At 42.4% G+C, this 25,903-nt stretch overlaps 1 protein-coding gene across 2 annotated transcripts in view; it reads right to left on the reverse strand.

Annotated features, from left to right (window-relative positions):
* Dsc2 (desmocollin 2) overlaps positions 1–22,748 on the reverse strand; it is a 34,298-nt gene extending 11,550 nt beyond the window's left edge. For both annotated transcript variants that reach the window (XM_038330026.2, XM_038330027.1), the window contains exons 1-9: positions 22,366–22,748; positions 14,018–14,102; positions 12,810–13,009; positions 11,144–11,263; positions 9,917–10,072; positions 6,593–6,737; positions 5,574–5,740; positions 2,628–2,762; positions 2,211–2,396 (exon numbers count right to left, since the gene is read on the reverse strand). In XM_038330026.2, coding sequence (XP_038185954.1) covers positions 2,211–2,396; positions 2,628–2,762; positions 5,574–5,740; positions 6,593–6,737; positions 9,917–10,072; positions 11,144–11,263; positions 12,810–13,009; positions 14,018–14,102; positions 22,366–22,434 — 1,263 coding nt within the window. In that variant the 5' untranslated portion in view covers positions 22,435–22,748. The remainder of the gene's footprint in view (positions 1–2,210; positions 2,397–2,627; positions 2,763–5,573; positions 5,741–6,592; positions 6,738–9,916; positions 10,073–11,143; positions 11,264–12,809; positions 13,010–14,017; positions 14,103–22,365) is intronic.
* Between the last annotated feature and the right edge of the window lie 3,155 nt (positions 22,749–25,903).

Genomic DNA, 25,903 nt, shown 5'->3' on the forward strand with positions numbered 1-25,903 from the left:
ATTTGAATCCAGACCTTGGGGATGCTAGACCATCACACTACTACAGCCCCAGCCCTATAAAATGTTTATGAGTGTTGTGGGGATGTGACAGCCAGCCCTAACCTGGTGGTACTGTGCTATTGCCTGCTCAGAAATAAACTGTTCTATCCCAGTCCTTAGTGACACTTGCCCCAGAATGCTCAGACCTGTGTAATAATTTGCACATAACGCCCCTGTGATGGCTAAAGAAAATTGATATGGTGCCTTATTGAGGTGGGATAAGAATTCGATAATGGTGCTCCAGCTGCGAGATATGAACTGCTTTCTTTTGGCTTCTGTATACTTGCTTATCACTGTAGGACTGGGATGAAGTGGTCCTTTCATGACTATACGGTGGGAGGGCAGTGAAACAATCTTCCTGCCCAGCTGTGGATTCCATAGATAACTATAATGTAACCTTTAGTATCCACCTATAAACCCTCCCTTTGGGCCTTCAGCACAGCATACTGTTTGACTCCAAGGTTGCTGTCCTGCTAACAGTAAGAATAAATTCATTTAACCTAAATCTAAATTGAGTCTAAGTCTTTGGTCTTTTCCAACAGAGTTGAACACCACAACAGTGGAGAAACAAGAGTATAGAAAGCTTTAGAGACATTATTTGTTCCTTTTTGAAATCTCTTCCTCCAAAGTCAAGAGCAAGTATCCTTTAATCTGCCTGGTTGCTGAGGTAACAGGAGCAGTTGACAGAAATGACCCAGAGATAAAGTCTGGTGTTAGGACTGAGACAGCAGTGGGGTCAAGGAAGATATGGGGTTTAAAGGGCTTTTCTTTGTTGTTTTGGAACAGAAACTAACCAAGAAACTGAAGCTAATTTGTGTCATTGGAGGAAAATGGATTTATCACCTTTCATCTACAGCCCTTTAGAATGTGTACAAAAGGAAAACACTCTAGACAAGTGGTTCTCAACCCTCCCAAAGCTGTAACGCTTGAATACAGTTCCTCAAGTTGTGGTGACCCCAATCATAAAATCATTTCATTGATACTTCATAACTGTAATTTTGTTACTGTTATGAATTGTAATGTAGATACCTGATATGCAGGATATCTGATATGCAACCACTGTGAAAGGGTTGTTTGATCCCTAAAAGCGTCATGACCCACAAGTCAAGAACCACTGCTCCAGACCAGGATGGAATTATGCTCTACTAATGCTGCCATATAAGTATCTAAGGTCGAAAAAACTTGGCTTGCTTCATGTACCAGGTCTGACTCTCATGTGAAAAATAATAACAGAAAGATGCGTTGGAAACAGGGATGTCACAGACTGCTTGAGTTGCATGCTATGGCCCTGGATGATGAGACTGTACTATATACAAGACACAGAACAATAGACCCAGTGATAGTCTCCCTGTGTGTCTGACCAGCTATGACTCATTTCAGAAACTCATTAAGTACTTACTCCTTGCCCTGGAAACAGAAAGAATAGTCTATAAACTATTCTCTCTGATTAGACTGGCTCTGTCCATTGCTGTGAATGCTATGCTAAGTTTTAAAGTGTTAAAATACATGTTAGAAAATGCATACTATGCCGCATGACTAAAACACAAATAAACACATTTTACAATCATGTGTTCATCAAGGCTATGTTGGTTAGTTTCTCCAAATTCCTACAAGCTAGAGTTATCTGGGAAGAAAGAACCTCATCTGAGAACATGCTTCCATCAGTCTGGCCTGTAGGAAAACCAATGGGGCATTTTCTTGATTAATGATTGATGTGGGAGGACCCAGCGCACTGTGGGTGGTACTACCCGAGAAGGTGTTCTTGAAGTATCTAAGAAGACAAACTAGGCAAACAGAGAGGAAATCAATAAGCAGCGTCCCTCCATGGTCTCTGCTCCAGCTCCTGCCTCCAGGATTTGGCCTTGAGTTCCTGCCCTGACTTCCTTTGGTGACAGGCTATAAAAGACATGGAAGTGCAGGCATGAGAAACAGCAACTTTCCTCCCTGGCTGACTTTTGTTCCAGATGTTTATCATAGCTATAGAAAGTGAACTAACAGCTACTCACAGTAAACATACTCAGTCTGTTTAATCTATATGAATAAAATAGTATAATTAGCTATATTATGTATTTCATGTTTCCATTAACCAGAATATCTTTCTGCCCATTAAATCTTTGCCTGCGATTCTATATTATAAATCACAAATATCTAATTTATTAATTAATCCTTACCTTAACCACACACAGAATGCCTTCATTGGTTTTGGGATCTGTTACAATTTTGAAGTTTCCATTTTCATTGCCCTTCAAGATGCTGTAATTAGCTCTCCAGTTAGGAGAGTTAACTAAATCTTTATCCTGGATAGGAAGTCGTAAGATTTCCACATCAATTGTATTTTCTTCCACTGATGTCTCATACTAAAAGAAAAGAAGAGAGAAAAGCTTCATCAATTGATCATCACAAAACAAGATCACCACGGGAAGTAAGCTCATGCTTACAAATCCCAAAGCACCGTTCTCATGAAAACTAACCCCAAGCTACGTTCATGTCATTGTGAGCATTTCCTGCCAAACAATGGGACACAAAGAGATGGCACACTTTAAAGCAGACAGTCATGCATTTCTCTCTAATAAACAGCACACACTCACCACAGTGCGAGTAAAGGTTGGCAGGTTGTCATTCACATCTCCGACAGTAATGATGCAGGTTGCTGTTGCCTGCAAACCAAAATACTGGCCATCCATGTCCTGCACTTTTATTTTCAACTGGTATTTGTCAATCAACTGAAAACAAAGAAAGTGTAACTGTTAGGCAAACGCAGCATCTTTATAAGTAGAACCCTGACTTTATTGCTCTTCTTTAGGGGAACATTGTGATGTTTAACAACAGTTACATGCTAGAGAAGGTGCCTTGGTCTAGTATTGTATAAACAATACATGAAAACTAGTCACTTCTCAAATGGAAAGTGCTATCAATTCAAGGAACATATAATTAGTTAGCTTTACCAACTTTCAAAAGGGAAATAAGTGTCATGAGTGCATTCAATATGCCATAGTAAGGCAGAAAATGTTCTATGACCCTCCAAAGTACATTTTTACAGTCAAATGAGTAATAACTAAAATGAGTGCTCTTTTCCTCTCCAGCCACCTTCATGCCATGGCTTCAGTCTCTGTTGATCTTCCCTGTCTTCACCCATTAGCTATGCTACTCGCATGCACCTCTCCAAAGCCCCCTCCAGCACACCCTCTTCTTATGTCTACAGCTCACTTCCCCTGACTGTCCTTACAAACCTAATGCTGCTGTCTGCCAAGAGGCAAGCATGTTTCATTTGTATCAAGGTGCATTGCGATTTATCAGAAACAGTCAGTTGATGAGAAAGAAAAAAAAAAAAACAAAAAAACAGGCGTTTACTATCATACCAGGCTGATTGGTGTTATTTGCAGATGAAAGAGAAACTGCAACATTTAAGAAGGCTGAACAACAAGTGAAAACTAGAAAACTGAGATCAAAAAATTACAGGCAAGTACTATCCAGTAAACTCCTTCGTATGTTCAATGTTTGTAACCATTTCTGCCATCAACATTCATTTACTTTCTGAGGTTTGTTTTCATTATATTCACCATGTGTATGTGTTGTGTTGGGGGGATGATCAGAGAGTCCCTTGGGGCTCTTGGTACAGTTGATATGGGTTAAGGTTCTTGGCACGACACACACGAGAATGTACTCTTAACTGCCCAGCCTTCTCCCCAACCCTGTAAGTATTTACTTAAAGGTTTGGTTTGGAAGTTTAACAAGCCATTATGATTTTTTTTTACTGCTGTTTGGTTGCTTGCTGTTTCTATGGCAAAAGGCAGTATTTACACACAAAAGGAACCTGCAGCTGTCCAGAGACTATTTAAAAAACATTTTGTTAAATCACTTCAATAAAAACAACAATTTGTTGCCAATGATAACTTTGGATAAACTGTTTCAACCATTAAGATATAAAGGGAAGTGAACACATCATAGCTTGATATTGTTTAATCATTTGTCAAGATCTGGAAATTTGCACTAAGTCTGAAAATATATATCTTAATAGAAAGGGTCATTTTGTTTTATTTATTTTAGTTGTATGCATGTGTGCCTGAGTGCATGCATGTACAGCACATGTCACAGAGGTCGTGCAATCAGAAGAAGGTGCCAGATGCCATGGAAATAAAGTTACAAGCAGTTGTGAGCTACCCAGTGTGGTGCTGGGAACTGAACCCAGGTCCCCTAAAAGTGCAAAAGATCTAACTGATGAGCCAGCTCTCCAGCCCCTGCTGGAAATTTTGAGATTCAAAGTAACACCCAAGAATCATGTACTTCTGCAAGATTAAAGATCATAGATGATAAATAAGAGCACCAAAATGCTGTAAGAGTCCAGGAGACTAGTACTTGCTGGGGGATGCAATAGTTGTATAGGTACTAAGTAATTGGCTTAGGGTAGTCACAAGTACAGAGCATACATGCAAAATATTCTCATTGGGAATGTTAACATGCTTAGGAACGTTGAAACTAGAACATAGGGAAGACATCTAACACAGTCTGAGAGCATGATAACACAGTCTAGTATCGATGGTGATACTAGAAAAATCATCAATAGGGGAACTTACTAAAGCCATTTTACCAAGAAAATATGGGAAATAGAGTTTGCTACCAAGTCACATCTTATATACACTGCATCTAAGATGGATTCAGATGTCCAGACAGGTAAGAATCTGAGCAGTTAGTTGAGATGGGAACCAGAGGCTACACGTGTGGAGATATTTTTACCTATGCAAGGGGGGAAGGACATAAACAAGAGTGCTGAAGAGACCCATGTTAAAATAATTCTTTCTCCATAGATAACACATTTCTCCCATCTTGAGAAGGTCTGCTCTTTTTTTTGAAACATCCTCGTTTAATACTAACTACAAATATACTATTATGAAAAATTTGATTTCATAAAAGATAAAAGTCAGGAGAGAAGAAGCTCAGTGTTCTAAATCAGCATTTCATTAAGTAACCACTTAATAAACTTCTTCTGCATAATAAAAGCAATAAATTTCCTAAAGTTGGGAACTGACCATACTTTCCAGAAGCACCCAGACAGGTGATGCTCCGAGACAGACAGGCGTAAGCATTCCTCATCTAAAGGGTCTGGGGACCAGAAGTGTTTCGGATGTTTATAGATTTTTAGAATACTTGAACCCACATCATAGGCTATCTCGGTGTCAGACCCACAAATAGACATGAAATTGTTGTGTGTTCTAATCATGCCTGACACACAAAGCTCAAAGGGAATTTTATGCCATATTTTTAGTATGCCTGTGATTTAGCTGCAATCTGTCCATGAGAGGTTGGTTGTTGAATTGTCTATCTGTGACATCAAATCGTTGTTCAAAAAAGTTCATATTTTGGGGTATTTCCGCCTTGAGATATTTCTGACTAGAGATAACATATGTGTGCTCTTAAGTCACCAGATTTACCCACTAACCCTTGTCACCACCCTGCCCAACTGAAACAGGATGCTCGGAAGAGCCACACTCAAATGCGGCTGTTCTAACTCGGCTGTTCCGACTGGCACTTGTTACCTCTCTGTCCAGCTGAGACGACATGGTCGTGATCACGCCCGTGGTGGGATGCATGGTGAACAACATGGGCGGAGCCGGCGACTGCTCCAGGATGGAGTACCTCAGCCTCGTGTGCATCGTATCAGGCTCGTCGTTGTCAGTCGCACAGACCTCCCCCACGACGGAGCCTGCGGAGGGAGGAAAAGCTGCCGTTGACTTTCCAAATCCTTCAGCGCTCTACATCTCTCATTTCGCTCTTTTCCGCCTAGCTCAGAAGCCTTCTGAAGCACCTTATTACAGACCAGGGTCACCGCCTTTAGAAGTTAATTGCTATCTACACACAATAACACTTCCTTTTTAAATACGTTCATGTTCTATTTTTGGAAACGATGATCCCCAACACTGATTTTCACTCTATTTTGGTGTGAGCTCCTATAAACCCTCTGTGAATTCTGAATTTCTACTGAGATTTTTCTAATTATTCTCTCTATTTCCATTTGCAGGCCTGCGCTTGAATCAGGCAGTTCTCTCTAAACATCAGTTCAGTCAAGTCTTTGTAGGGTAAGTCCCCAAAACTTCAACCTGACATCCCACCAATGCAGGCCTGAGGTTAACAAGAGTGGGAAAGCCTGTGTGTTGTTTTCAATGATGCTTGATCACGCCGAGCATCCTATTTAGTCATTGGGAGTTTAGCAGACAGGGGTGTAGGCGCTGCATGAGGTCATTTGCAGACTCCTTAGACACTCCTCTTAAGAACATTTCGTTGACCTTTCAGAGAAATGAAAAATCATTCATTTCTTGAGGCAACACGATACATGTAGTCGGTTTGATAATGTAGTCTACAGGCAACCCATTTGCTGGATAAGAACCTAAGAAATTGAAGCTTTCCAAATGAGGAAATTAGTGAAGGAGAAGAAACCTTCTCCCAGGACCCATGTTCTTGCCACCAGTGTGGAGGGCTTTCCTGTGGCCACAGAGACTCTCAGTTTATAAACCAAAGTCCATCCAAGCCGCCCTGGATCCTTGGTGTAGCAACTTACCAACCGCACTGTTTTCCAACACTGTGAAACTGTATGTTGTCTTTGTAAAAATCGGGTGGTTGTCGTTCTCATCCTCTACCTTAATGATGAGGGTCAGCGGGTACTCAGGTGTATACCCATCTGGGGTTGTTGCAAACGCTGTCAGCTGTGAACAGAGTAAAATGAGGAAAAAGTGAAGTGGTTGTGGAATAATATTTTGGTTCACTATGAAGATGTGTCTTTGCCAAGGTGCTTTCTGATTGCTTTAATAAAGAGTGGAACAGTCAATAGCGAGACAGGGAGAGGTTATGTAGGACTTTGGGGGACAGAGAGGTCTCAGAGAAGAAGCAAAGGGAGCCGCCAACCTGACACAGAGGAAACAGGACATGCAGGAGGAGAGGCAAAAGCCATGAGTCATATGGCAGCATGTAGACTGGTAGAAATGGATTAAGTTATAAGTTAGTTAGAAACAAGCTTAAACTAAGACCAAGCTTTCATAATTAATAATAAGTCTCCATGTCATTTTTTTGTGAGCTATAACCCAAAGAAAATCATCTGTGAATCGTCTACAGAAAATAACTCTGTTTTGTTTTGTGTGGAGCTGAGGATGGATTTCAGGGCCTCACACAGGTCAAGCATGCTTTCCCCAGTGAGCCACACCCTCAACAGCCGCTCAAATGACGCTTTCATCTGGAGACTACTGGAGCATTTGCCTTCCACTGTTATTACTTCAGGATGCAGCCATGACGGTGAGGTGGAAAGAGACCTGGATTTCCTGTGTTAGAATATGTTTCTATTGATCTACTATACTAATGTGCTTAGTTTTCATTCCTCACCTCTGCAGTACGTCATCCATAAGTATTGTATTTGTTATTATTTACCAAAAATATTGGTTTCTTTTTCTGCCTGATAATTTTAGACACATAGATTTTAAGTACAACTTTTAGATATTTCTTAATTTACACTACAAATTTTGGACACACTTAACTGAGATGTTATTTTCATTTCTTTTAGTATTTTAGGTGCCACCATGGTTATATGTACAAATAACATTTTCCACAAATGTCTTTATTTGAAAAGCAGGAATTAAGAAGAGAACAAATGTGTGACTATAGATTCTGTATGAAGGGTACTGGCAGGCCCAAGCATGGCAAACACAGGTCCACACATGGCAAACATAGTGCCAACAGGTCTTGCTCTCTTCCTACTTTCTCTCTTCTTTGCTAAAAACTATTAGGCCACATTCTTAAAGCTAGCCATCAAAGTCCATTTTCTTATTTGATCACTGACTCATTCCTGAGACAGAACAATAGCGTCCAAAAACCAAAATTTATTATCTGGCTAATATGTCCAATCGGGATTTACCAACTCACCCTATCACAGACTCCCCCTTCTTCTTAAACATCCACTCTTGCAAAAACCACCTGCTTGCTGTTTGTTGCTGCTGCTTGGCTATCTGCCTATGCCCAAATCAGAGTCCGTCACCGCCTCCCATGCTTGGCCCTCAGAAGTAATAAATCTCTTTTGTGCTGAGAATATGAGGCCTGAGTATGTCCTAGATGGCCTTGGGGTCACCACCCTCCCATACAATCTATTTCTTATAATTTCATAATGCATATTCCAGATCTAACCATGATATAACAACTATCGTAGACACAGCAGAACATTGTGTGTACTTAGAAAGCCATACTGTAGCAATCCCCAATGTAAACACAAAACTCATAGCTTGTTACAGTTAGTTTGCTTTCATCGTGAATAAAGAATGACTCATCCAAAAGTTGTATAAAATAACTAAAAGTCAGATAAGTAAGATGAGCCTGTTGGAAATCAAGCCAACATGAGGTCAGGTTTTTAGAGGAAAACACATATTCCTGTTGGAATACATTGCTGGCTGGTAAGAGGTCAGTCTGCCATAGCCTGGCTGCTTTCTTTAAACTCAGCAATATGGAAACTCCCTCCCTCCACAGAAAGGTTTCCTGCTCTCTACCTGCCCTTATCTGGAATGTCCCTGGGCCTGGAGGACTGACTTTTTCTAAAAGCTGTCTCTAAACCAGCTGCTTATCTCTAAACCAGATGGTAGTTCATCTTTATTCTGACCCTTGGCACAGATCCCTGCTCAAGGCTTCTGTTAAGAAGCTCTGCTATAGGACCCTACTGCCACATACATAATAAGCCTTACGATAGGAGCGTGTCACTTAATGCAAATTAGAGCTTGTCTCCAGGTTCCCCAATCATATATATATATATATATATATATGTATATATACATATACATATACATATATATATATATATATGTATATGTACACACACACACACACACACACACACACACTGGAACAAAGTTGAGCTGATTCACCAAAATCTGTCTCCCAGAGGGCTATCTCCCTTCGTGCTCATGGGCCACATACAAAGGTTTGTTGTCCCTTCTGCCTCTTTTCCCTCTGGACCCAGTGGCCAACAGGCCCAGAGGGAAAGAGGACTCCACAGGGGAAATCCACGAAACATCTGAAAGACTGACTGAGCTTTATTAGGGGCTGCACAGCCCTCCTGGTCTCCCTATAATCACCTCTCCCTCTACAAAGAGCTGAGGTAAAGCCAGCTGCTGAGATTCCTCAGCTCCTGCATCATCCCCACTCCACAAAGAGCTTCTCTAACAGACGAACGAGCTGACAAAGTTTGCTCCATTGGAAAACAGGAAAAACAGGAAAAAAACATAAAACCAGGAATACCCTAACAGAACTGAATTTTATTTATTCCATTGAATTTTTTTGTTGTTTCAAGTCAATTCTGTCATCGACTGTAGCCAGAACACCAGTGAAAACCTCAGGGAATAAAGAAAAGTAGATAAATTAAGAGTGAAAGACACAGTGGCCAAGGGTAATGACAGCTATGCTGGCTGGATTTATGTCAACTTGACACAGGCTAGAGTCCTCTGAAAGGAGGGAAACCCAGTTTGAGAAAGTGCCTCCATAAGATTGGGTTGTAGGCAAGCCTTTGAGCATTCTCTTAAATAATGGTTGGTGGTGGAGGACCCCGCCCATTGTAGGTGGAGCAATCTTGGTGGGATAGTATCCTGGGTTCTATGAGAAAGCAAGCTGAGCAAGCCAAGATGAGCAAGCCAGTAAGCAGCACTCCTCCACGGCCTCTGCATCATCTCCTGCCTCCAGGTTCTTGTCCTGTTTGAGTTCCTGTCCTGACTTCCTTCCATGATAGACTATCGTGTGGAAACAGAAACCAAATAAACCCTTTCCCTCCCCAGCTTGTTTGGCCAGCGTTTCCTCACAGCAGTAGAAATCCAAACTAAGACGACTGCTAATACAACACTTGATTTTTAGGCCTTACCTCAAAGGACTCATACTGCTCACGATCCACGGAAGCAGTGCAATACAGGTTTCCCGTATCTCTTTCCACATAAAATAAGTTTAGCGGTTCTCTATCAACTCCTGGGCCTCTGATGGAATAGTATATGGTGTAGTTTTGAGCTGTATCAGATTGGATCTAGAGAGTAGAAATTACAAGCATGGGACATATCTTTATTTCAGCAGAATTTGCACAGGTATTTTATGCTATCACACTGCCAGTTACTAGAATAACAATAGTCCCCTGTCTTATTCAATATTAGAAAAATGCAGCAATAGAATAAGGAATTATGACCGAAAATTTTCAAAAACCAAGACACTTGCAAAATCCTCTAGAAGACTCTTATCTTCTAAATCAAGGACTATTGTGAGAGCTGAACGTTATACACATGAACCAAACACTTGAGATTTCTCTGCATTAGAAAATGCAGCAATACAAGCGTGAACGATTACCTGCCGCCACTCTAGTTAAGTCCTGAGATCTAACTATACTTGGCAAAGCATTTTAAAAACTGGTTTCACCAGGTATGGGGGCCTATGCCTGTCGTTCCAGCACAGGGAGAGTACAGATGGGAGAACTGGAGGTAAGGCCAGCTCAAGGCTACAGAACAAGAAAAATCTAAGTGGATAAGACGAACTCCGAAGACAAACATCACATTGTCCATTGTCCCTAATTTATAAATCTAGACTGTATATATTTGTCTATATGTATATGTGTGTATATATATGTATATGTATTTGTGTGTGTGTGAGAATGCATACATGTGTGTATGTGTGTGTGCATGTGTGTACACTCCTTAATCCTAACTCAATTTTAATCTTTATTGAGGCATACATTTTTGGATTTTATAGACTGTGCTCCACCTCTGTGATACCCTGTTGACTGGTAAAAAAATTAAGAAAACATGTTTTAGAGTGCTTGACGATGAGCTTTACAGTTCTTATAGATTGCTTTTGCATGATTAAATCAAAAACTGTGTACATGACTGACTTAAGAAATATTTACACATATATGTTGAAACATGATACTTAAACTTTCTATTCAGATAGTCACATGCAACTATTTTACATATTTTTAATTAGTAAGGATTCAACCAAGGTCTTGAGCATTCTGGGATACATTTCCGGCCCTCACACAATTATTTTTAAATAACCATTAATTATTTTTTAAATGGAAATGACGAATCTTAGCAGCCAAAGTGAACTATACCTGTTGAAGGAAAAGTGGGAAGGGACCCAGGGAATTCTCCATCATGGAACAGGGGATAGGAGCCCATCTTCTTTTGGAACGACTGAGAACTTTCTCTGCATGCAGTCTTTTATTTAGTACCTTGATTTAGAAAACAAAAAAAGATAAACCTTAATTTTTAAAGTCCATGATGACTTCATCCGCAGACATTAGAGTTGACATGACATAGTTGTCTCTTCTTATGAAGGTTGGATAGAAAGGTGTAAAGCCATGGTAGTGCTTCAAAACCAACAAATCTTCAATACTCAGGAAATAATAAGAATAATGGCAAAGAGTAAGACTTGTTTTTGTTGCTGTTGTTGCTATTATGCCAGCCATCCTCTTAAAAAAACTACCTTGGTGGAAATATGGAAGGCAGAGAGATGGGCTAGAAGAAGAGATGCAACACTAGAAAGCAAATTCTTGCTGCCACATTGCCATGCAAGAATGCAAGAGGAAGGAGATGCAATGAGAATGACAGGGATGACTTCACTCCCATATGTAGCATAAGCAGAGTCCACTCACCAGCAACTAGCCAGAGCCAGGAGACCAACAGACATCTGTCAGAACGAAGAAATAAATATGGTGACAGAGCTCAGAGAGTTTCAGTGAATAATGGACAGGAGAGGTTGTCTTGACCTTTGGTGTCACAGTCAATAGACACATAATGTGGTCCAAGCCTTCTCCCTTGTTCTCAGTCTTCTAGGACTCCAGCCATGCTAATGATACAGGGCAGCAGGATGGTAACCATGAGGCAGAGCAGGAAAGCTGTAGCTGTGTCCATGAGGCTGAGCCTCCTGATAGTCAGAAGCCCTTTGAGGCTAAGCACCTTGCAGGCACAGCTTGATTTTTGTTCTTGGTATATTAGAAACTAAGGCACAACCGCATTCTTCCACGCAGGTCCCTAGCAAAGGGTCTGCATCCTCCAAATCCAGACAGCATCATTTTATCCCTTGCATTGTAGCTTAGCCCTCCCCCTTCCCTGCCACAAACTCTTTGTGTGGGCTTTCCTAAAGGATCACAGAAAGAAAACTCCTAAAAATATATGTGGTCCATCATAACTTGACCAAAATGGATCACCTTCCCCTTCCCCCCCCCCAGTATGCCACTCGTCTCACAAATATTCATAAATCTTTTTATGATCCATATCACAGAATTCACCAGGCATATGACTGCCTTGGGACAGCCAAATCCATTGTCTCTTTGTGGTGTTTGTTTCCTTGCCTTGGGCTGTCTAAATAAACAACTGCTTAAACTATCTACGTCGTTTGGCTGAATTCATTTCTTCAAGAAGACAAGAACAAGAAAACCTTTTAACACTAATATGCAAGAGGGAAAAGAATTTAATCAAGGTGTAGTAGTTTCCAAACTTGTTTTTGGAAATTGATTTCAAAAATTGAAGTGTCATTCGTGTCCTATGTCAAGTTCTTAGTGTAGCGCATCCCGAATGAAAGCGGTGACAGCTTGTAATGACATGTGCTGCACAACCAACCCTCCTTCACTCAACACTGTTTGAGCCACGGCTTTTGTTCTCCCCACACCCAAACCACCCAATCTTCTCTGGTTCCACATCTTCATTGGTGGCGTCAGTCAAGCCCAAAGAGCCCACGCCATTACATTTACATCTCCCGCATGCCATCTCATTTACCTCTACTGGGCCCTCTAAGTGGACAGACAGCTCTCTTTCTTCTTGGCTGTCCGTGTTGAAAAGCCATATAGTAAAGCTTCTTTGGCCCGAGGACAAAACAACAGAATTGGTTGTGTACACAGAACCGTCTTCAAAGACTTGAAAATCAGGATCACTCAGATGAATGAGATTTGCCGATTTCAGGCAGTCCTTCAGGTTCACTGAGGAAATACACACAGCAGTAACTGAGCAGCATAGCATGCAAAAGTATATGCAGTATGCATGTGCAAGGGGTACAAAACATGAAAAACACATTCATATTTGTATTTAGTACTGTTACAATGATACATGAAACGCTATGGTTAAGATCCGCCCTAAACATCCATATTGTTTCTAATGCTTGTTTTATACCTGTTTGAAGAGATATCTCTTCTGAAACGGAGACATGTGGACTCTAGTATTTGAACATTTGATACAACACTGAAAATGGGTTTTCTCTCTTAACTAAAATTAGCTGTTAGAGACTATATACTACCTGAATTAAAATCCGCAGTTATTAAACTGAATACTACTGAAGTCTACACCAAGTGTAAAATAGTTAACCTACTGTGGGCCACATTGGGTTGATTTCTTTTTCCTTATATACCTAAGTCCTATAAAAATTGAGAGGCCAGTAAGATGTCAGGGGTAAATCTCTTGCCATCTCTGTGTGTTCTTGTGTATGCGCACACATGCACAGACACACTTATTTAATAAGTTACATAAGGAACTGATTGGTTGTAAGGAAGTGCATGGGGCTAGAGATGCGGCTCGGGTAGGCTGTTTGCTCAGCATATGCCGTTGGCTTGGGTTAGAGGGCCAACACACCTACGCAGAGAGTGGAAGCAAAATGAAGTAAGACGTCGAACATTTCATGATGAAAATACAAGAACAACACTTTCAAACTCAAGAAATAACTTCAATATTGTTCTTCAAATGCTTAGAAACATATTTAGCATATACAATATCCATAACATAACAAAAAATATGTTATGATTTGAACTTCATCTTCTTATCTTCTTTGGGTAATCCTATTCTTAAATAAAAATATGATATAACATGTATTAAAAATTACTGCACTGTTCGCTTTTAACTACTGATCATGAGTCTCTCGTGGTCCTAACCATCACAGTAACTTTTCACAAAGCAAACCACACTAGGGATTAGCACACACTGAAGCTGCTCTTTACCTCGGCCAACAAATTTCTCAGCAGGTAGTTCAGAGGGGACCCGAAGGATCACTTCTTTACATGCATCACAGGCAAGTGCAAGGATCTAGAACAAACAAACCAGTGTCATACATGCACAAGATCTTTCCAATGAATATAGAGTTTACCTAAGTCTCAACTACATAGTAATATCCACTTAATTACATAAAAGAAAAATTAAATACTTGAGTATATGTATCGTTACACAAAATTCATTTGACTTAAAGTAACAAAATAAAATAAGAAATATGTACCAGAGTAAGAAACCTGAAATACGAGAAGGAGATAGGCCACGGGATAATAGGTCCCCATGGCTCCCTTCTTTTCAAGGCACTTTATACTCAGGAAACCATATTCTTTCTTAGGACTGTTTTTATTTCGTTTTGTAAAATGAATTTACTAGCATTGTCACTGTCTGGGACAGCAGAGTGGGGACCCAGCACAACATGTGAGACTGCACCAAACACACAGGAAACAGAAAAACTAAACCGCCATCCCATCACACTGTTTCCATGAATGTTCAGCAGCCCAGGAGCTGCAGAGACAAAGCAAACGTCTGCTTAACCAAACCTGGACACCATTGCTGGAAGGCCCTGTGACTGCATGGGAGGGGTGGGCTATATCCAGGTATCAGCTCACGCAAGCATGGGACCTTATTCGGAAGGCACAGCTTCTCACTGTTAGAAAACACTTGACTTCAAATATTTTAAATGATTTAGTGGTCATCCTTGAGCATTGGTCATACATTTGAAAACCCAAATTTTATTATGTTATGAACTTTTTCTGTGGATGCTTCTGAAAAATGTGTGTTCCATTTTCTTCAGCTCACCAAATGACTGGCCACAAGCAAGGAAACCAACCAGCACTTGTGCCGCTAAGTATGAACTAAAATCAGCTAGATCAGTTGAAATTTTTCATTTCCAATCTATCTTAAAGCACCTGTAATTATTCAATTAAACCATATAGGAGAGATCTAATAAGGAAAAGATCATATTTTAACTATAAAATTGAAATCCCTCCCCCCAAAAAGACTTTTTATTTGAAAGTAAAAGAAGGGAATTTTCATAGGCTGCATAGCCAACGAGCAGGGGAACAGTCATATGTTTTAAGTACCATGGTTCAAGAAGACTGACAGAGAACCAACACTTATCCATTCAACCAACACTCGGGGTAAGGAGGTGCCAAGCTGAGTCACGGGCTCCAACAGTAAGCAAAGCAAAGACCTTGCCCTCAACAGACCACGTTCCAATGCTTCAACGAGCAAACAGACAAGTTCACAAATGTCACATACACCCACCAAGACAGATAACAGTTATGGGAGAAATAAAGCCGAGGAAGATGACAGAGAAGGCTGGAGGATAGAACTTGGGAAAACCCAGTTCCATACTTAAAAAAGAGTGTGGAACATATTACTTAGGATCTATAATGTCGTGATGAGAAATGCAGGTTTTGTTCAGAGTGCAAAGGAAAGCAACAATGCATGGAGCTGCAGATTGGCCTTATCTGGTGTTAACAGGCAGTCAGTCAACTGGTTACATGGCACAAGACAGCAGAGACATGGGAACGGGAGCCAGGATAGCCGCTGCAGTGGTGTAGCCAACAAGACAGCAGAGACATGTGAGCAGGACCAGGATAGCAGCTGCAGTGGTGTAGCCAACAAGACAGCAGAGACATGTGAGCAGGACCAGGATAGCAGCTGCAGTGGTGTAGCCAACAAGACAGCAGAGACATGTGAGCAGGACCAGGATAGCAGCTGCAGTGGTGTAGCCAACAAGACAGCAGAGACATGTGAGCAGGACCAGGATAGCAGCTGCAGTGGTGAAGCAGTGTTCTCAGGTAGGATCATGGGACTTGGGCTAAGTCTTAGTGGTAGAGGTGTTGAATGGCCCAATTAAGACAAGCACTTTTGGAAACTATGTTGCTGACATTCACTCACTTATACAACAAATTTCAAGGAATGTCTAGTATATAGTAAACACCTAGTAACAAATATGGCATGAATGAAAATTAAAGTTCAGGATAGACATATTTGTAAGCTCAATAGGGTATGGAAATGGCATGGCAGGGAAGTACGGGCTGACCTAGGAGTAGAGGATAGCAGGGAAAGCCAGCCTCACCTAGGAACCAGATGAGGTCAGCTGGGGAATGGCCATGAGTCAGTCATGATGGAAGAAGGCAAGGTAGAAACTGTAAGTGACAGTTGACAGATGACAGAAACCGCGATAGGAATCCATCGCGCAGTGCTTCTCGGACCCTCCCACAGTGGTCGCCCAGGACCATCAGAAAGCATAGATATTGGGGCTGGAGAAAGGGCTCAGTGGTTAAGAGCACAGATTGCTCTTCCAGAGGACCTGAGTTCAACTCCCAACACCCACATGGCAGCTCACAACTGTCTGTAACTCTAGTTCCAGGGATCTGATACCTTCAAACCAATTTACAAAAAATAAAGTTAAATAAAATATATATGTATATTATATTATATATATGTAAAAGAAAACACAGGTATTTACACTGCGATTCATCACAGTAGCAAAATTACCGTTATGAAGTAGCAGAGAAAATAATTTTATAGTTGGAGTCACCACAGCGTGAAGGACTGTATTAAAGGGCCACAGCACTGGGGAGGTTGAGAGCCACTGCTATAGTGACTGATGTGTACAGTACAAGGAGAAAACAATTCAAGTGACTCTGAAGAAGAAGTGTGGAGCACTTTCTGGATAAACTCAATGGCCATGTGCACTTTCTTTTACACATTATGAGGGCTGCTACAATTTAAAAATAAGCTGGGACCCCCAAAGGCCTGTTTTCTGGATGCTACACCCAGTCACTGGGAGGCAACTGGATAGTGTGACTGTGACTTAATCAATGGCTGTAAATGAATGCTTCATTTGCTGGCATTGTTAGCAGGTGGTGGGAAGTTTGTAGTGGCTCCTAATTCATGTAAGGAGGGAAGTCTGTGGCTGATGGAGCCTGTCCTGCCCCCATCCTGTTTTCCCTTTTGTTTACTGTTCGCCGTGAGATGAATAGCTTCCCTCCACCATGACTTTCATCCAGAGAGCTTCTGCCTTGCATGAGCCCGAAAGCAATGGCATCAGTTAACCATAGACAAAAGCTTTAAAAATTCTAAGTCCTCTTCTCTCCTTTAACATTTTTTTCTCCAGTATTTCTCAGAGCACTGAAAAAGACTGACCAATAAAAAGCAAAGATTTGTCCCCAGTAAATCTATTGTCTAAGTAGCTTTTATACTGGAGTATGGTTAAGTCTGAACATTGTGGAAAAATAAATCAGGGCAAAGAACTTTCATTTCAGTAGGGACGTGTACGAAAACTTGGAGAATGTCATGAGAAAACTAACCAGCAATGATGAGTAACATCATTGTGAAATATCCTAAGCATCAGAGAACTAACAAAAGCAGCAAGGAATCGAAGGTCATTGTCTGTGCATAAAACTGAAACACAGACAGCAGGAACCAGAAACAACCTCTGACCTGCCAAGACTGGCTCTGCCTTGTTGGCTTCGATGGAAATGGAGGGAAATGAAAGGCCTCCATTACACCATCAGTATGAGACAGAGCCACACTTAAACCAGTCTTTGCATGGGTTTGGGATCCACGTTCAAATGCATGGCTTGTGTAAAAAAAAAAATCTCTTGTATATTATGAGCACAGGGCCAGAGGGAAAGCTCTGGAAGCAGTGATGGTTCCTCTCCGTGGACTTAGTACAAACACAGCTCTGAGTGTGTCTATGAAGATATTTCCAGTGTGGTGACACCCTCCCAAGGGCAGGGGTGCAGGACTGAGTAATAGGGAGGAAGCAAGCTGAGCTCCAACACCCATGCTCTCTACTTCCTGACTGCCCCTTACCTGGGACCAGACGCCTCACTCTTCTGCAACGACTTCCCCACCAAGGGAGACTGTGACCTCCAACTAGAGCCAAAATAAGCTCTTCCTTTTCCAACTGCTTCTACTCAGGTATTTGTTCACGGCCACCAGAAAAGTAGATGACATCATCACGAAACCCAGAAACAATAGGTTTTCTAAGGTCAGCATATGCGCTTCATGGCACACTGAAGAGATCTCAGACAAAAGAGCTAGGGCTTGCAGAGTGTGGGAAATATCTCTATTTGCACTTGCTTTGACTTCACCTACAACACTCAAGCAAACCAATCAACAAAGTACCATGAGAAGCAGCTACTAAAATATGGCTATCAGTACTCTTCCTAAATGAAACCAGTCATATAGTATTTTAAAAAAAAAAAGTTGTTTCCTAAGGTAGTGAAATGTTTGGAAATGCCAGGGAGTAAATTCAGTAAGACACCTACAAGGCTGAGAGGCAAGACCACGTTATCTGCTTCCTGATTGGGACCACCAAACGCCTTTTTCTCATCCTTCTATGACTTTGCCGTGAAAGACTCGCCTATTTCAGGAAAAACTAAACACACTTATGCATAACAGATAGGTTGATTTACACAGAAAGAAACATAGATCTAGTCTGCAGTAAGAAAAATCAGCAACATACATACGTTAATCCAAAATTGAATTATGACTTTATGGTCCCCATAAAATCTCAACACTATTTCCTGTATCTAAACAAGCTGATTCAAAAGTTCATAGAAAAAATATGAAAAAGCAGAGCAACAAAGGGCTATGTAGATGTTAAAAGCATACAAAGTCCTACTAAATAAAACAGGACCATTTATCAGTATGTGGATAGAAAAGCATTAGTTACATGGTTTACAATGGACAAACACCAAGCCTGCCAGCAACTGCTCTATTCATAGTCCACACAGGAGATACACGTTTGTCACCAATAGTGTGTGAGTTTTCCATTCACCACGGTCTCGCATACATAGCATATGGTCAAATACCTTTAGGTATGAAATGGCATTTCACTTTTCCTTATTTTTATACTTCATGTTTTAATGATTTTTTAATTTCTAGAATTTGTCTTTTCCTTGTTCATACTAGAATTTTCCTTACAACTTATAAGAACTTTTTAAAGTATTACACTGGCCTTTAAAATATCTGTGATAAGAGGCACATTTATAGTGGTTCGGTTTTGCTTGGTTTTATTTTTGCATTTTTACTATGGAAATTTTGTTTGTTTTTACCATTGCTTTTCTCAACTTGAAAAAAGTTGAAATCTGGGTCATAGGCTTTCTTAACCGCAAATTTGTAGGATTCATCATGTTTCTCCTGTAATGCACATGGTGTCATCCTACATTTCAATAGTTCATCTACTTGGAATTTCCTTGGGTTTTCTTCATAAAGTGTGGGTTCAGTTTTACCTTTTGCAAAACTTCAGCCTAGCTCCAGTAGCCTCAAGGTCAATCTCAATAATTCTTATACTGATGCTATCCTTAAAGATGTGACAGTGGTTCTCAGCCTTCCTAATGCTGTGATCATTTAATACAGCTTCGCAGGTTGTGGTGACCACCCTCCAACCACAAAGTTGTTTTCATTGCTACTTTTAACTGTAATTTTGCTACTGTGGTGACTCATAATGTAAATATTTGGTCAATCAAAATGTAAATTTTCCAACTGGCCTAGAGCTCAGGACCCAGAGGTTGAGATCCACTGATATAACACACTATCAACTACTAAATAGCTTTCTGTGTAGTCATATACAACCTATCCTGAGAGGACATCTCCAAAATCACCATCGTTGGCTTTGTATTCATCCTCCTCTACAATTCTGCTACTCCTGCCCATAAGGACGCCAGCTCATATAGGACCAGTATACAGCCAGGTGTAGCCACGGACACATTATTAGCAAGAGCAAAAGCCAGCAACTGAAGTAATACCAATAAACAAACCCATGCAATATCTTTGAGGACGAACTTATTGTGACAATGGAGGAGTAAGAGGAGTAACGAGAAGACAAGTATCTAGACTTTTCCATGAGGAGCAAAGTACACAGGAGATCTGTACACTGAAATCTCTCACACCAAAGGAGAAACACTGTTTGGGAACATAATAAGCGGAATGCTGCAGAGCATACGTGCAGAAATATGAAGGCTTGTTTGAAGGTGATGTCTCAAACAGCAGTATTAATTTAGGATAATGTGATATCTTAAAGCATATAATAGATGGAATGGCCTCTAGAATACACACACACACACACACACACACACTCCAGGAAACAGGACTTAGAACAAGGCCCCACAGACAATTAGTGTTTACAAGTGAGAAAAACAGGGGCCAAAAAGACAAAAGTAACGAACAGAAGGCAGTGGCCAGGGCACGAGGCACAGAAAGAGGAGGGTCCACTGCTTAACAGTTATACCGTTTCTGTCGCTAAAGACACAATCGTCCACTGTGCCTGTGGTTAATTTTCTGTTACTGTGCACTCAAAACCCTGTCAAAGGGGAAGATCTCATGCTTACATCTTTAAATCATACACAGGAAAAAGGGAGGATGGAGGCATGGAGAAACTGGGTAAGAAGTCAGATTCTGAAGGTTAGAGAGTTTTTTCCTAAGGTGATAATGTCCAGAATAAAGAACCAGTCAGGGTAGGACTATGTGCAGTGCAGAACACGTCACTTGAACTAGTCACAAGAGATCCTGGATGACGATTGTAGAGAACAAAGCGCCATCGGGGCATTCAGGAAGAAAGCTCCAGTGGTTAAGACACTACCGGGTGGGGCAGAACTAAGAAGGGGAGAGAAGCTGACATGTGGAATGTCGAGGGATTACCTGAGTGTATGGGAAATAGGAGATGTGGAGGAGCCGCACCCCTTCCCCCAAGAGTGATTCTCTTCAGTAGACCTCAGACCTTCCCACACACTTGAGGCCCGCAAGGCTGTTCACATGCACCACACTGGAGTCTAGAACAACCTGAGGGGACTCCCACTACACTTTCCTGCTGGGAAGCAAACTGCCTGTAAGAGAACCTCCCCGCCCCACCCTGGCACCCATTCCTGGATTCTGAAGTTAAGAGAGGTCAAGGAGTGAGGATTCTATTTCCCCTCATTCCTCCCAGCATTCACTGCTTTTAAAAGGATCTGAGCCATGTGCACCCAGGCGTGCGGCTTTGCACTGGGCACTGCTATATCACAAAGACTAAGGATGCTTCTCCTTTCAAAGAACAAGGTCCTGCGGTATAAAAGGAAGTGGCAACTTCCCTCACTAGATAGTAACCAAAGTTCAGTCTTTGTCACCAGCAGCATATTTTGTGACCATTGTTTGCCTTAGGCTGTTTCTTCAGCCATAAAATCTTGAGTGCAGTGGTACCTGTCCCTACCTGTGCTTGTGAATAGCCCCTGGGAATTGTGATCAAAAGTTTAAAGTCCATTCATTCCTTGGAACTGACATTATAACCAGTAACCAACCATATTTTCAATAACTAAAAACGCAGGAATCCCTTGTGAAAAGAGAGTCCAGGAGAAATGGAAGATGTCCTAAGCTTTTGAAACCCCCGCCCTTTGCCCCCCCGCCCCCCCCACACACACACTTGGTGCCTTGATTTCTGCCAGGCTTCCTTCAGGGACAGCTTGAGCCTACCACTGCATGGGTAGAAGAACACAATCAAGCTGTTCACCTAGTACAATCAACTTTTTCCTTATCCAAGAGACCCATATAAAACTACAATCTGGGGCTCCTCAGACTCCCCAGAGGCCTATACTCTGGAGTGAATTCTGGAGTCTTTTGGCTTTTAGAGAGATCCAGTCCTGTCCAAATAAAGCCATTTTTTGATTCCTCTATAGGGCTCGAGGTCCTGGCTGTTTTACTTCTTAAGGAATCCAAACCCCTCCCAGGACAAGATCTCAGGGTCAGAAAGTTCTCTTCCCAGGATTTTAGGGGATCAGTGGTTATCTCTGTTCCACCATCTCCTATTTTGAGAGAAAGCCCCCCCTCCTTCTCTCCTTCTCTCCTTGCACCTCTCACTTCGCTCTCGAATCCCAACCCTAGCACAGAATCCTCAAGAGCAACAAGTCCTTTTTTTGACCCCCAAGGACACCACACTGGCTTTCGGTTGTTGGCTCCTGGGCAGCTGCCTTTAGTCAGGATGGCCGGCACCCAGGGCTCCAGGACCGTGCTCCAGCTCCCGCACAACCTCGGCGCACCCCGCTCTGCCTAGGGAACCCCGGGGCCAGGGTTTTGGCTGGGCGTTCGCAACCCGCCCCCGTCTCCAGCCGCTGCGCGTGCCTATTAAGGCTCATGGCCACACTCCCTCCCCTGCGGGACCTTGGCGCCAGCCGCTCAGCTTCCTGTTGCCCTCCCTCACCTCCAACAACTTCAGTTTAAGAGGTCCCGAGGCCCGGTGACCCCATCAGGGCCAGCCGCCCTGGCCCCAATGTCCCTCTCTCCCGAAACGGTCCCCGGAGCTCACCGCTAGGGTCAGTAGGTGCGGAAGGCCAAGGGCTGGGCTTCCGGAGCGCACAGGTCCTGCAGACGCCATGGCCAGCCCAAAGGACAGGTCGCCGCCCCGCACCCGCTGCGTAGAGGTGGAGCGCGCACAGGCGCTTTTCTCGCGCTTGTCTGATGCTCCCGCCTCGGTCCCGAGGGGCTTTTCCTCTGGCTGAGGGTGGAGCTCCAGCCAAGTCCAAAAGACTCCTGTTGGCCACTCCTTGTTATTTTTCTTGTGTCTTCATGGCTTTAAAAACTCAGCCGGTTGGAACTCCCTCTCACCGCCACCCTTTCACCTGTACTAGGTGTTTCTCACCAGCAGACGCCACCTATATGTCCCTTGTCACCACCGCCCCCCCACCCCGCCCCGGTGACCGTCTGGTAGGATTAGCAGCTGGCCCTGCCCAGCAGAAGCCTTGACTATACTAAGACTCACAGGAGAGCTCAGGCCGTGGCCCCGCCCAGTGCACTGCCCACAGCCAGTGGAGGTCCCTATCCTGGGGGTAACTCCCAGACCCACAACTCCCCTGCATCAACTGGCTGAAGTTACTCACAGCTGCCTGAGGCCAGCCTGATAAGAGGTGGACTCAAAGGAAATTCTATTGTGTAAATCAAAGTCCAACAGACGGGTAAATACAATTCCAACAGAAGTTCCATCCTAGAGGGTCTCAAGGTTCAGAAATTACAGTTTGACAGTGACACAGGTTTTATAACTTAGGGAGAAAAGGGAAAGATGGAAAGGTGAGGAGGAAGGACTGAGGGAGATGGGGAGAGGGGGGAGGGAGGGAGGGAGGGAGGGAGGGAGGGAGGGAGGGAGGGAGGGAGGGAGGGAGGGAGGGAGGGAGGGAAAGGAAGGAAGGAGGGAAGGGACCTTAACAAAACCGAGGTTACTACAAAAAAACACATCAACTGAGGCCCAACCATCAGCTAAATGTGGGCTACTGATTTTCTCTAAGAACTTTGTCATATGTGAACATGTTTTCTTGTGATTTTCTCCTGAGCCATCTCCCATATGAGAGTCCCGGACATCCTGGTACCATTTTTTTTTCTCTACGTTGTCATCAGGATTAGAGTTCATGGTGAAAAGTAAAGAAGAACAGGAGAATTTGTTCTCTGACTTGACATGCACTTAAGCCTAGGAATTACAGCAGCACTTAGCCAGGAAGATTAAGCTTGAGAACCCTGTGCTGCGCGCTCCTCAGAATGGGCTTCTGACTCACCCTTCTGTGCCTCCTTTCTAAGACGCCAGGGGAGTTTCACCAGGAAGAGAAATGTGTCCCTTCCCTGTTACCTGTTTAAAGATGGCTGCAGAAAACAAGTTTAAAGAGATGCGCACATCACTCAGTGCCATTTTAATAATGGAAATGTTTTCCTGTTGTGAGCAGACACAGATGGTGATAATAGCAGTCATATGTTAAATTCAACACTGATGTCTAATGGTAAGTGCCTGACCTGTTGATTTTTATTAATGAATGCCACATAAGTGAGTGTCCTGTCGTCTCCATAACTATAAAATTATCAGCGATTGCTAGTAAAATAAGCCTGGCTCATGAGTCTGAGTGTCATGTTTTTGTTTTTTTACTTCATGTTTGCCCAATGATGATTTCATAAATGCCTATCAGCTCATTGGTGATGACACCACATTGTCCAGCTCCAAGCTTTCCAGAAAGCACGGAAGCCAGCTGGTTTCGGCATCATAGCTCTTGACAATAGGACATTGCCAAACTCTTGCCTACCTTCAACCTCCAATGCCTATGGGATGCCTCATGCTCTTTCTCATTCCAGAAAGGGGTGAGAGAGCAATCTGACAATTCATCTCACAGATGTCAGATAACTAAAGCTCATAAAAGGGCAGTTTTTATTTCTTTCTTCATGAAAATTTACTCAAAGTATTAGATAAAATTACACATCCTAAGTCAGCCTAGCTGACCATATGCGAATTCCTGCTTGAGCCAGTTTTGAAACATCCTACCATGAAGGTGTGAGAGCAGAAGACGTGACTCTTTTTTTGAGAGTGTCATTTGGCTGTGAACATTGATTCAGCAGACACATGCCAGCTCTCTGTTACCCTAGCAGAGAATCAACGGTCGGGTCAGTTTCTTGTCCATCTTGCCCTGCTTTGAGAACCCCTTGGGCAGCAACACTCCAGCTTCTTGTCCATCTTGCCCTGCTTTGAGAACTCCTTGGGCAGCAACACTCACATTTGATAAGAAAGGTAACCCCACGCCACCTCCTCCACCCAAACGAAACTGCTGAACTGCTCCTGAGAGATAGTTGCTCCAAGAGACAGTTGGAGGCAGAGGATGGTTACATAGATATCACAGAGCTTCAGAAGCAAAGGCTCCCTAAAAAGAGGAATAATATACAACCCTAACTCCAGGGCACAACTCTACCCAATAGTTTCACAGACTTCTAGTTTCAGAGTCCAGAAACTAAATACATGGGCAAACAAACAAAAATCCTACTTACACAGATGTGTGCGCAAAGTCACCTGTCACTGAGCGAGTTAATTCTCAGTAGTTCCCCATGTCCACTTCGCACAATTGACAGAGTCTCTAAACGAGAAACTCATGGATGAATGTGGCTTTCAGGAGGACGCTATCCAAGGTGTGTCCCTCACCCAGAACTGACAGTGGAGCAAGTATGACACAAATCAAAGGTGGAAAAGAAAACAAGATTGGAACGCACTGCATAGAGCTCAGAGGTGGATGTAAGGAGCCAGCCCTGTGATAACAGCAAAGACACACCTATTCACTGCTCAGAGTTCTCCTAAGGATTAAATGATGTGGTGTATGATGCACTTGGAAGAAATGCTCCAAATGGTCCTTAATTCCTTCAGGGTCTGTTATCATGGGCACCCCCTTCTCCAAACTGTACTACTCCATCTCTTGTCCCTTATATCACATGCTACATCTCATTTTTGTGACTGTCCCCTGCTTTTCTGCTTAGGAAGGAGACTCTCCATTTGGTCTAGGATTCAGTTCTAATGCTAATTCACTCATCGCTTCTAAGCCTTCATTCTCTTCTCAATCACAAGCAAAGACTTCCACCGGCGTCTACAACTTAACTCTACGAAGCTAAAATGAGACTATATAAGGTTTGTGTGTTTTTGGAAATATGCAACATTTTAATTCTTTTGTAACACAAGGAAAGTGTTTTTGCCTTTCTGTTAAATAAACTATTTACTTTCTACTTTTGCATGTACTTCTTTAAGCCTGCTTTTCAAAATCAGTGCCAGTGAAGTGAAATATATACAGGGCAGCCACTGGTTAGTGTGTCTGAGATTAAATCCCAGGCCAAACAAGCCAAGATTATCTGTTCTGGTTTTCTTCTTTCTCATTGACTGTGCCTGTGTACTCTCTTCAGATTGGATCTAGACTGCCCTCGTGCCTTATCTATCTTGGAAGTATCACTACACACACACACACACACACACACACACACCTGTGTTTCTTAGGTCTCTACACTCACAGGTGTCTTTTGCTATAGGTGATATGGTGTGTTATTTCTTTCTCTGGAAG

The sequence above is a fragment of the Arvicola amphibius genome, chromosome 5 (genome assembly GCF_903992535.2).
Source record: "Arvicola amphibius chromosome 5, mArvAmp1.2, whole genome shotgun sequence".
NCBI lineage: Eukaryota > Metazoa > Chordata > Mammalia > Rodentia > Cricetidae > Arvicola > Arvicola amphibius.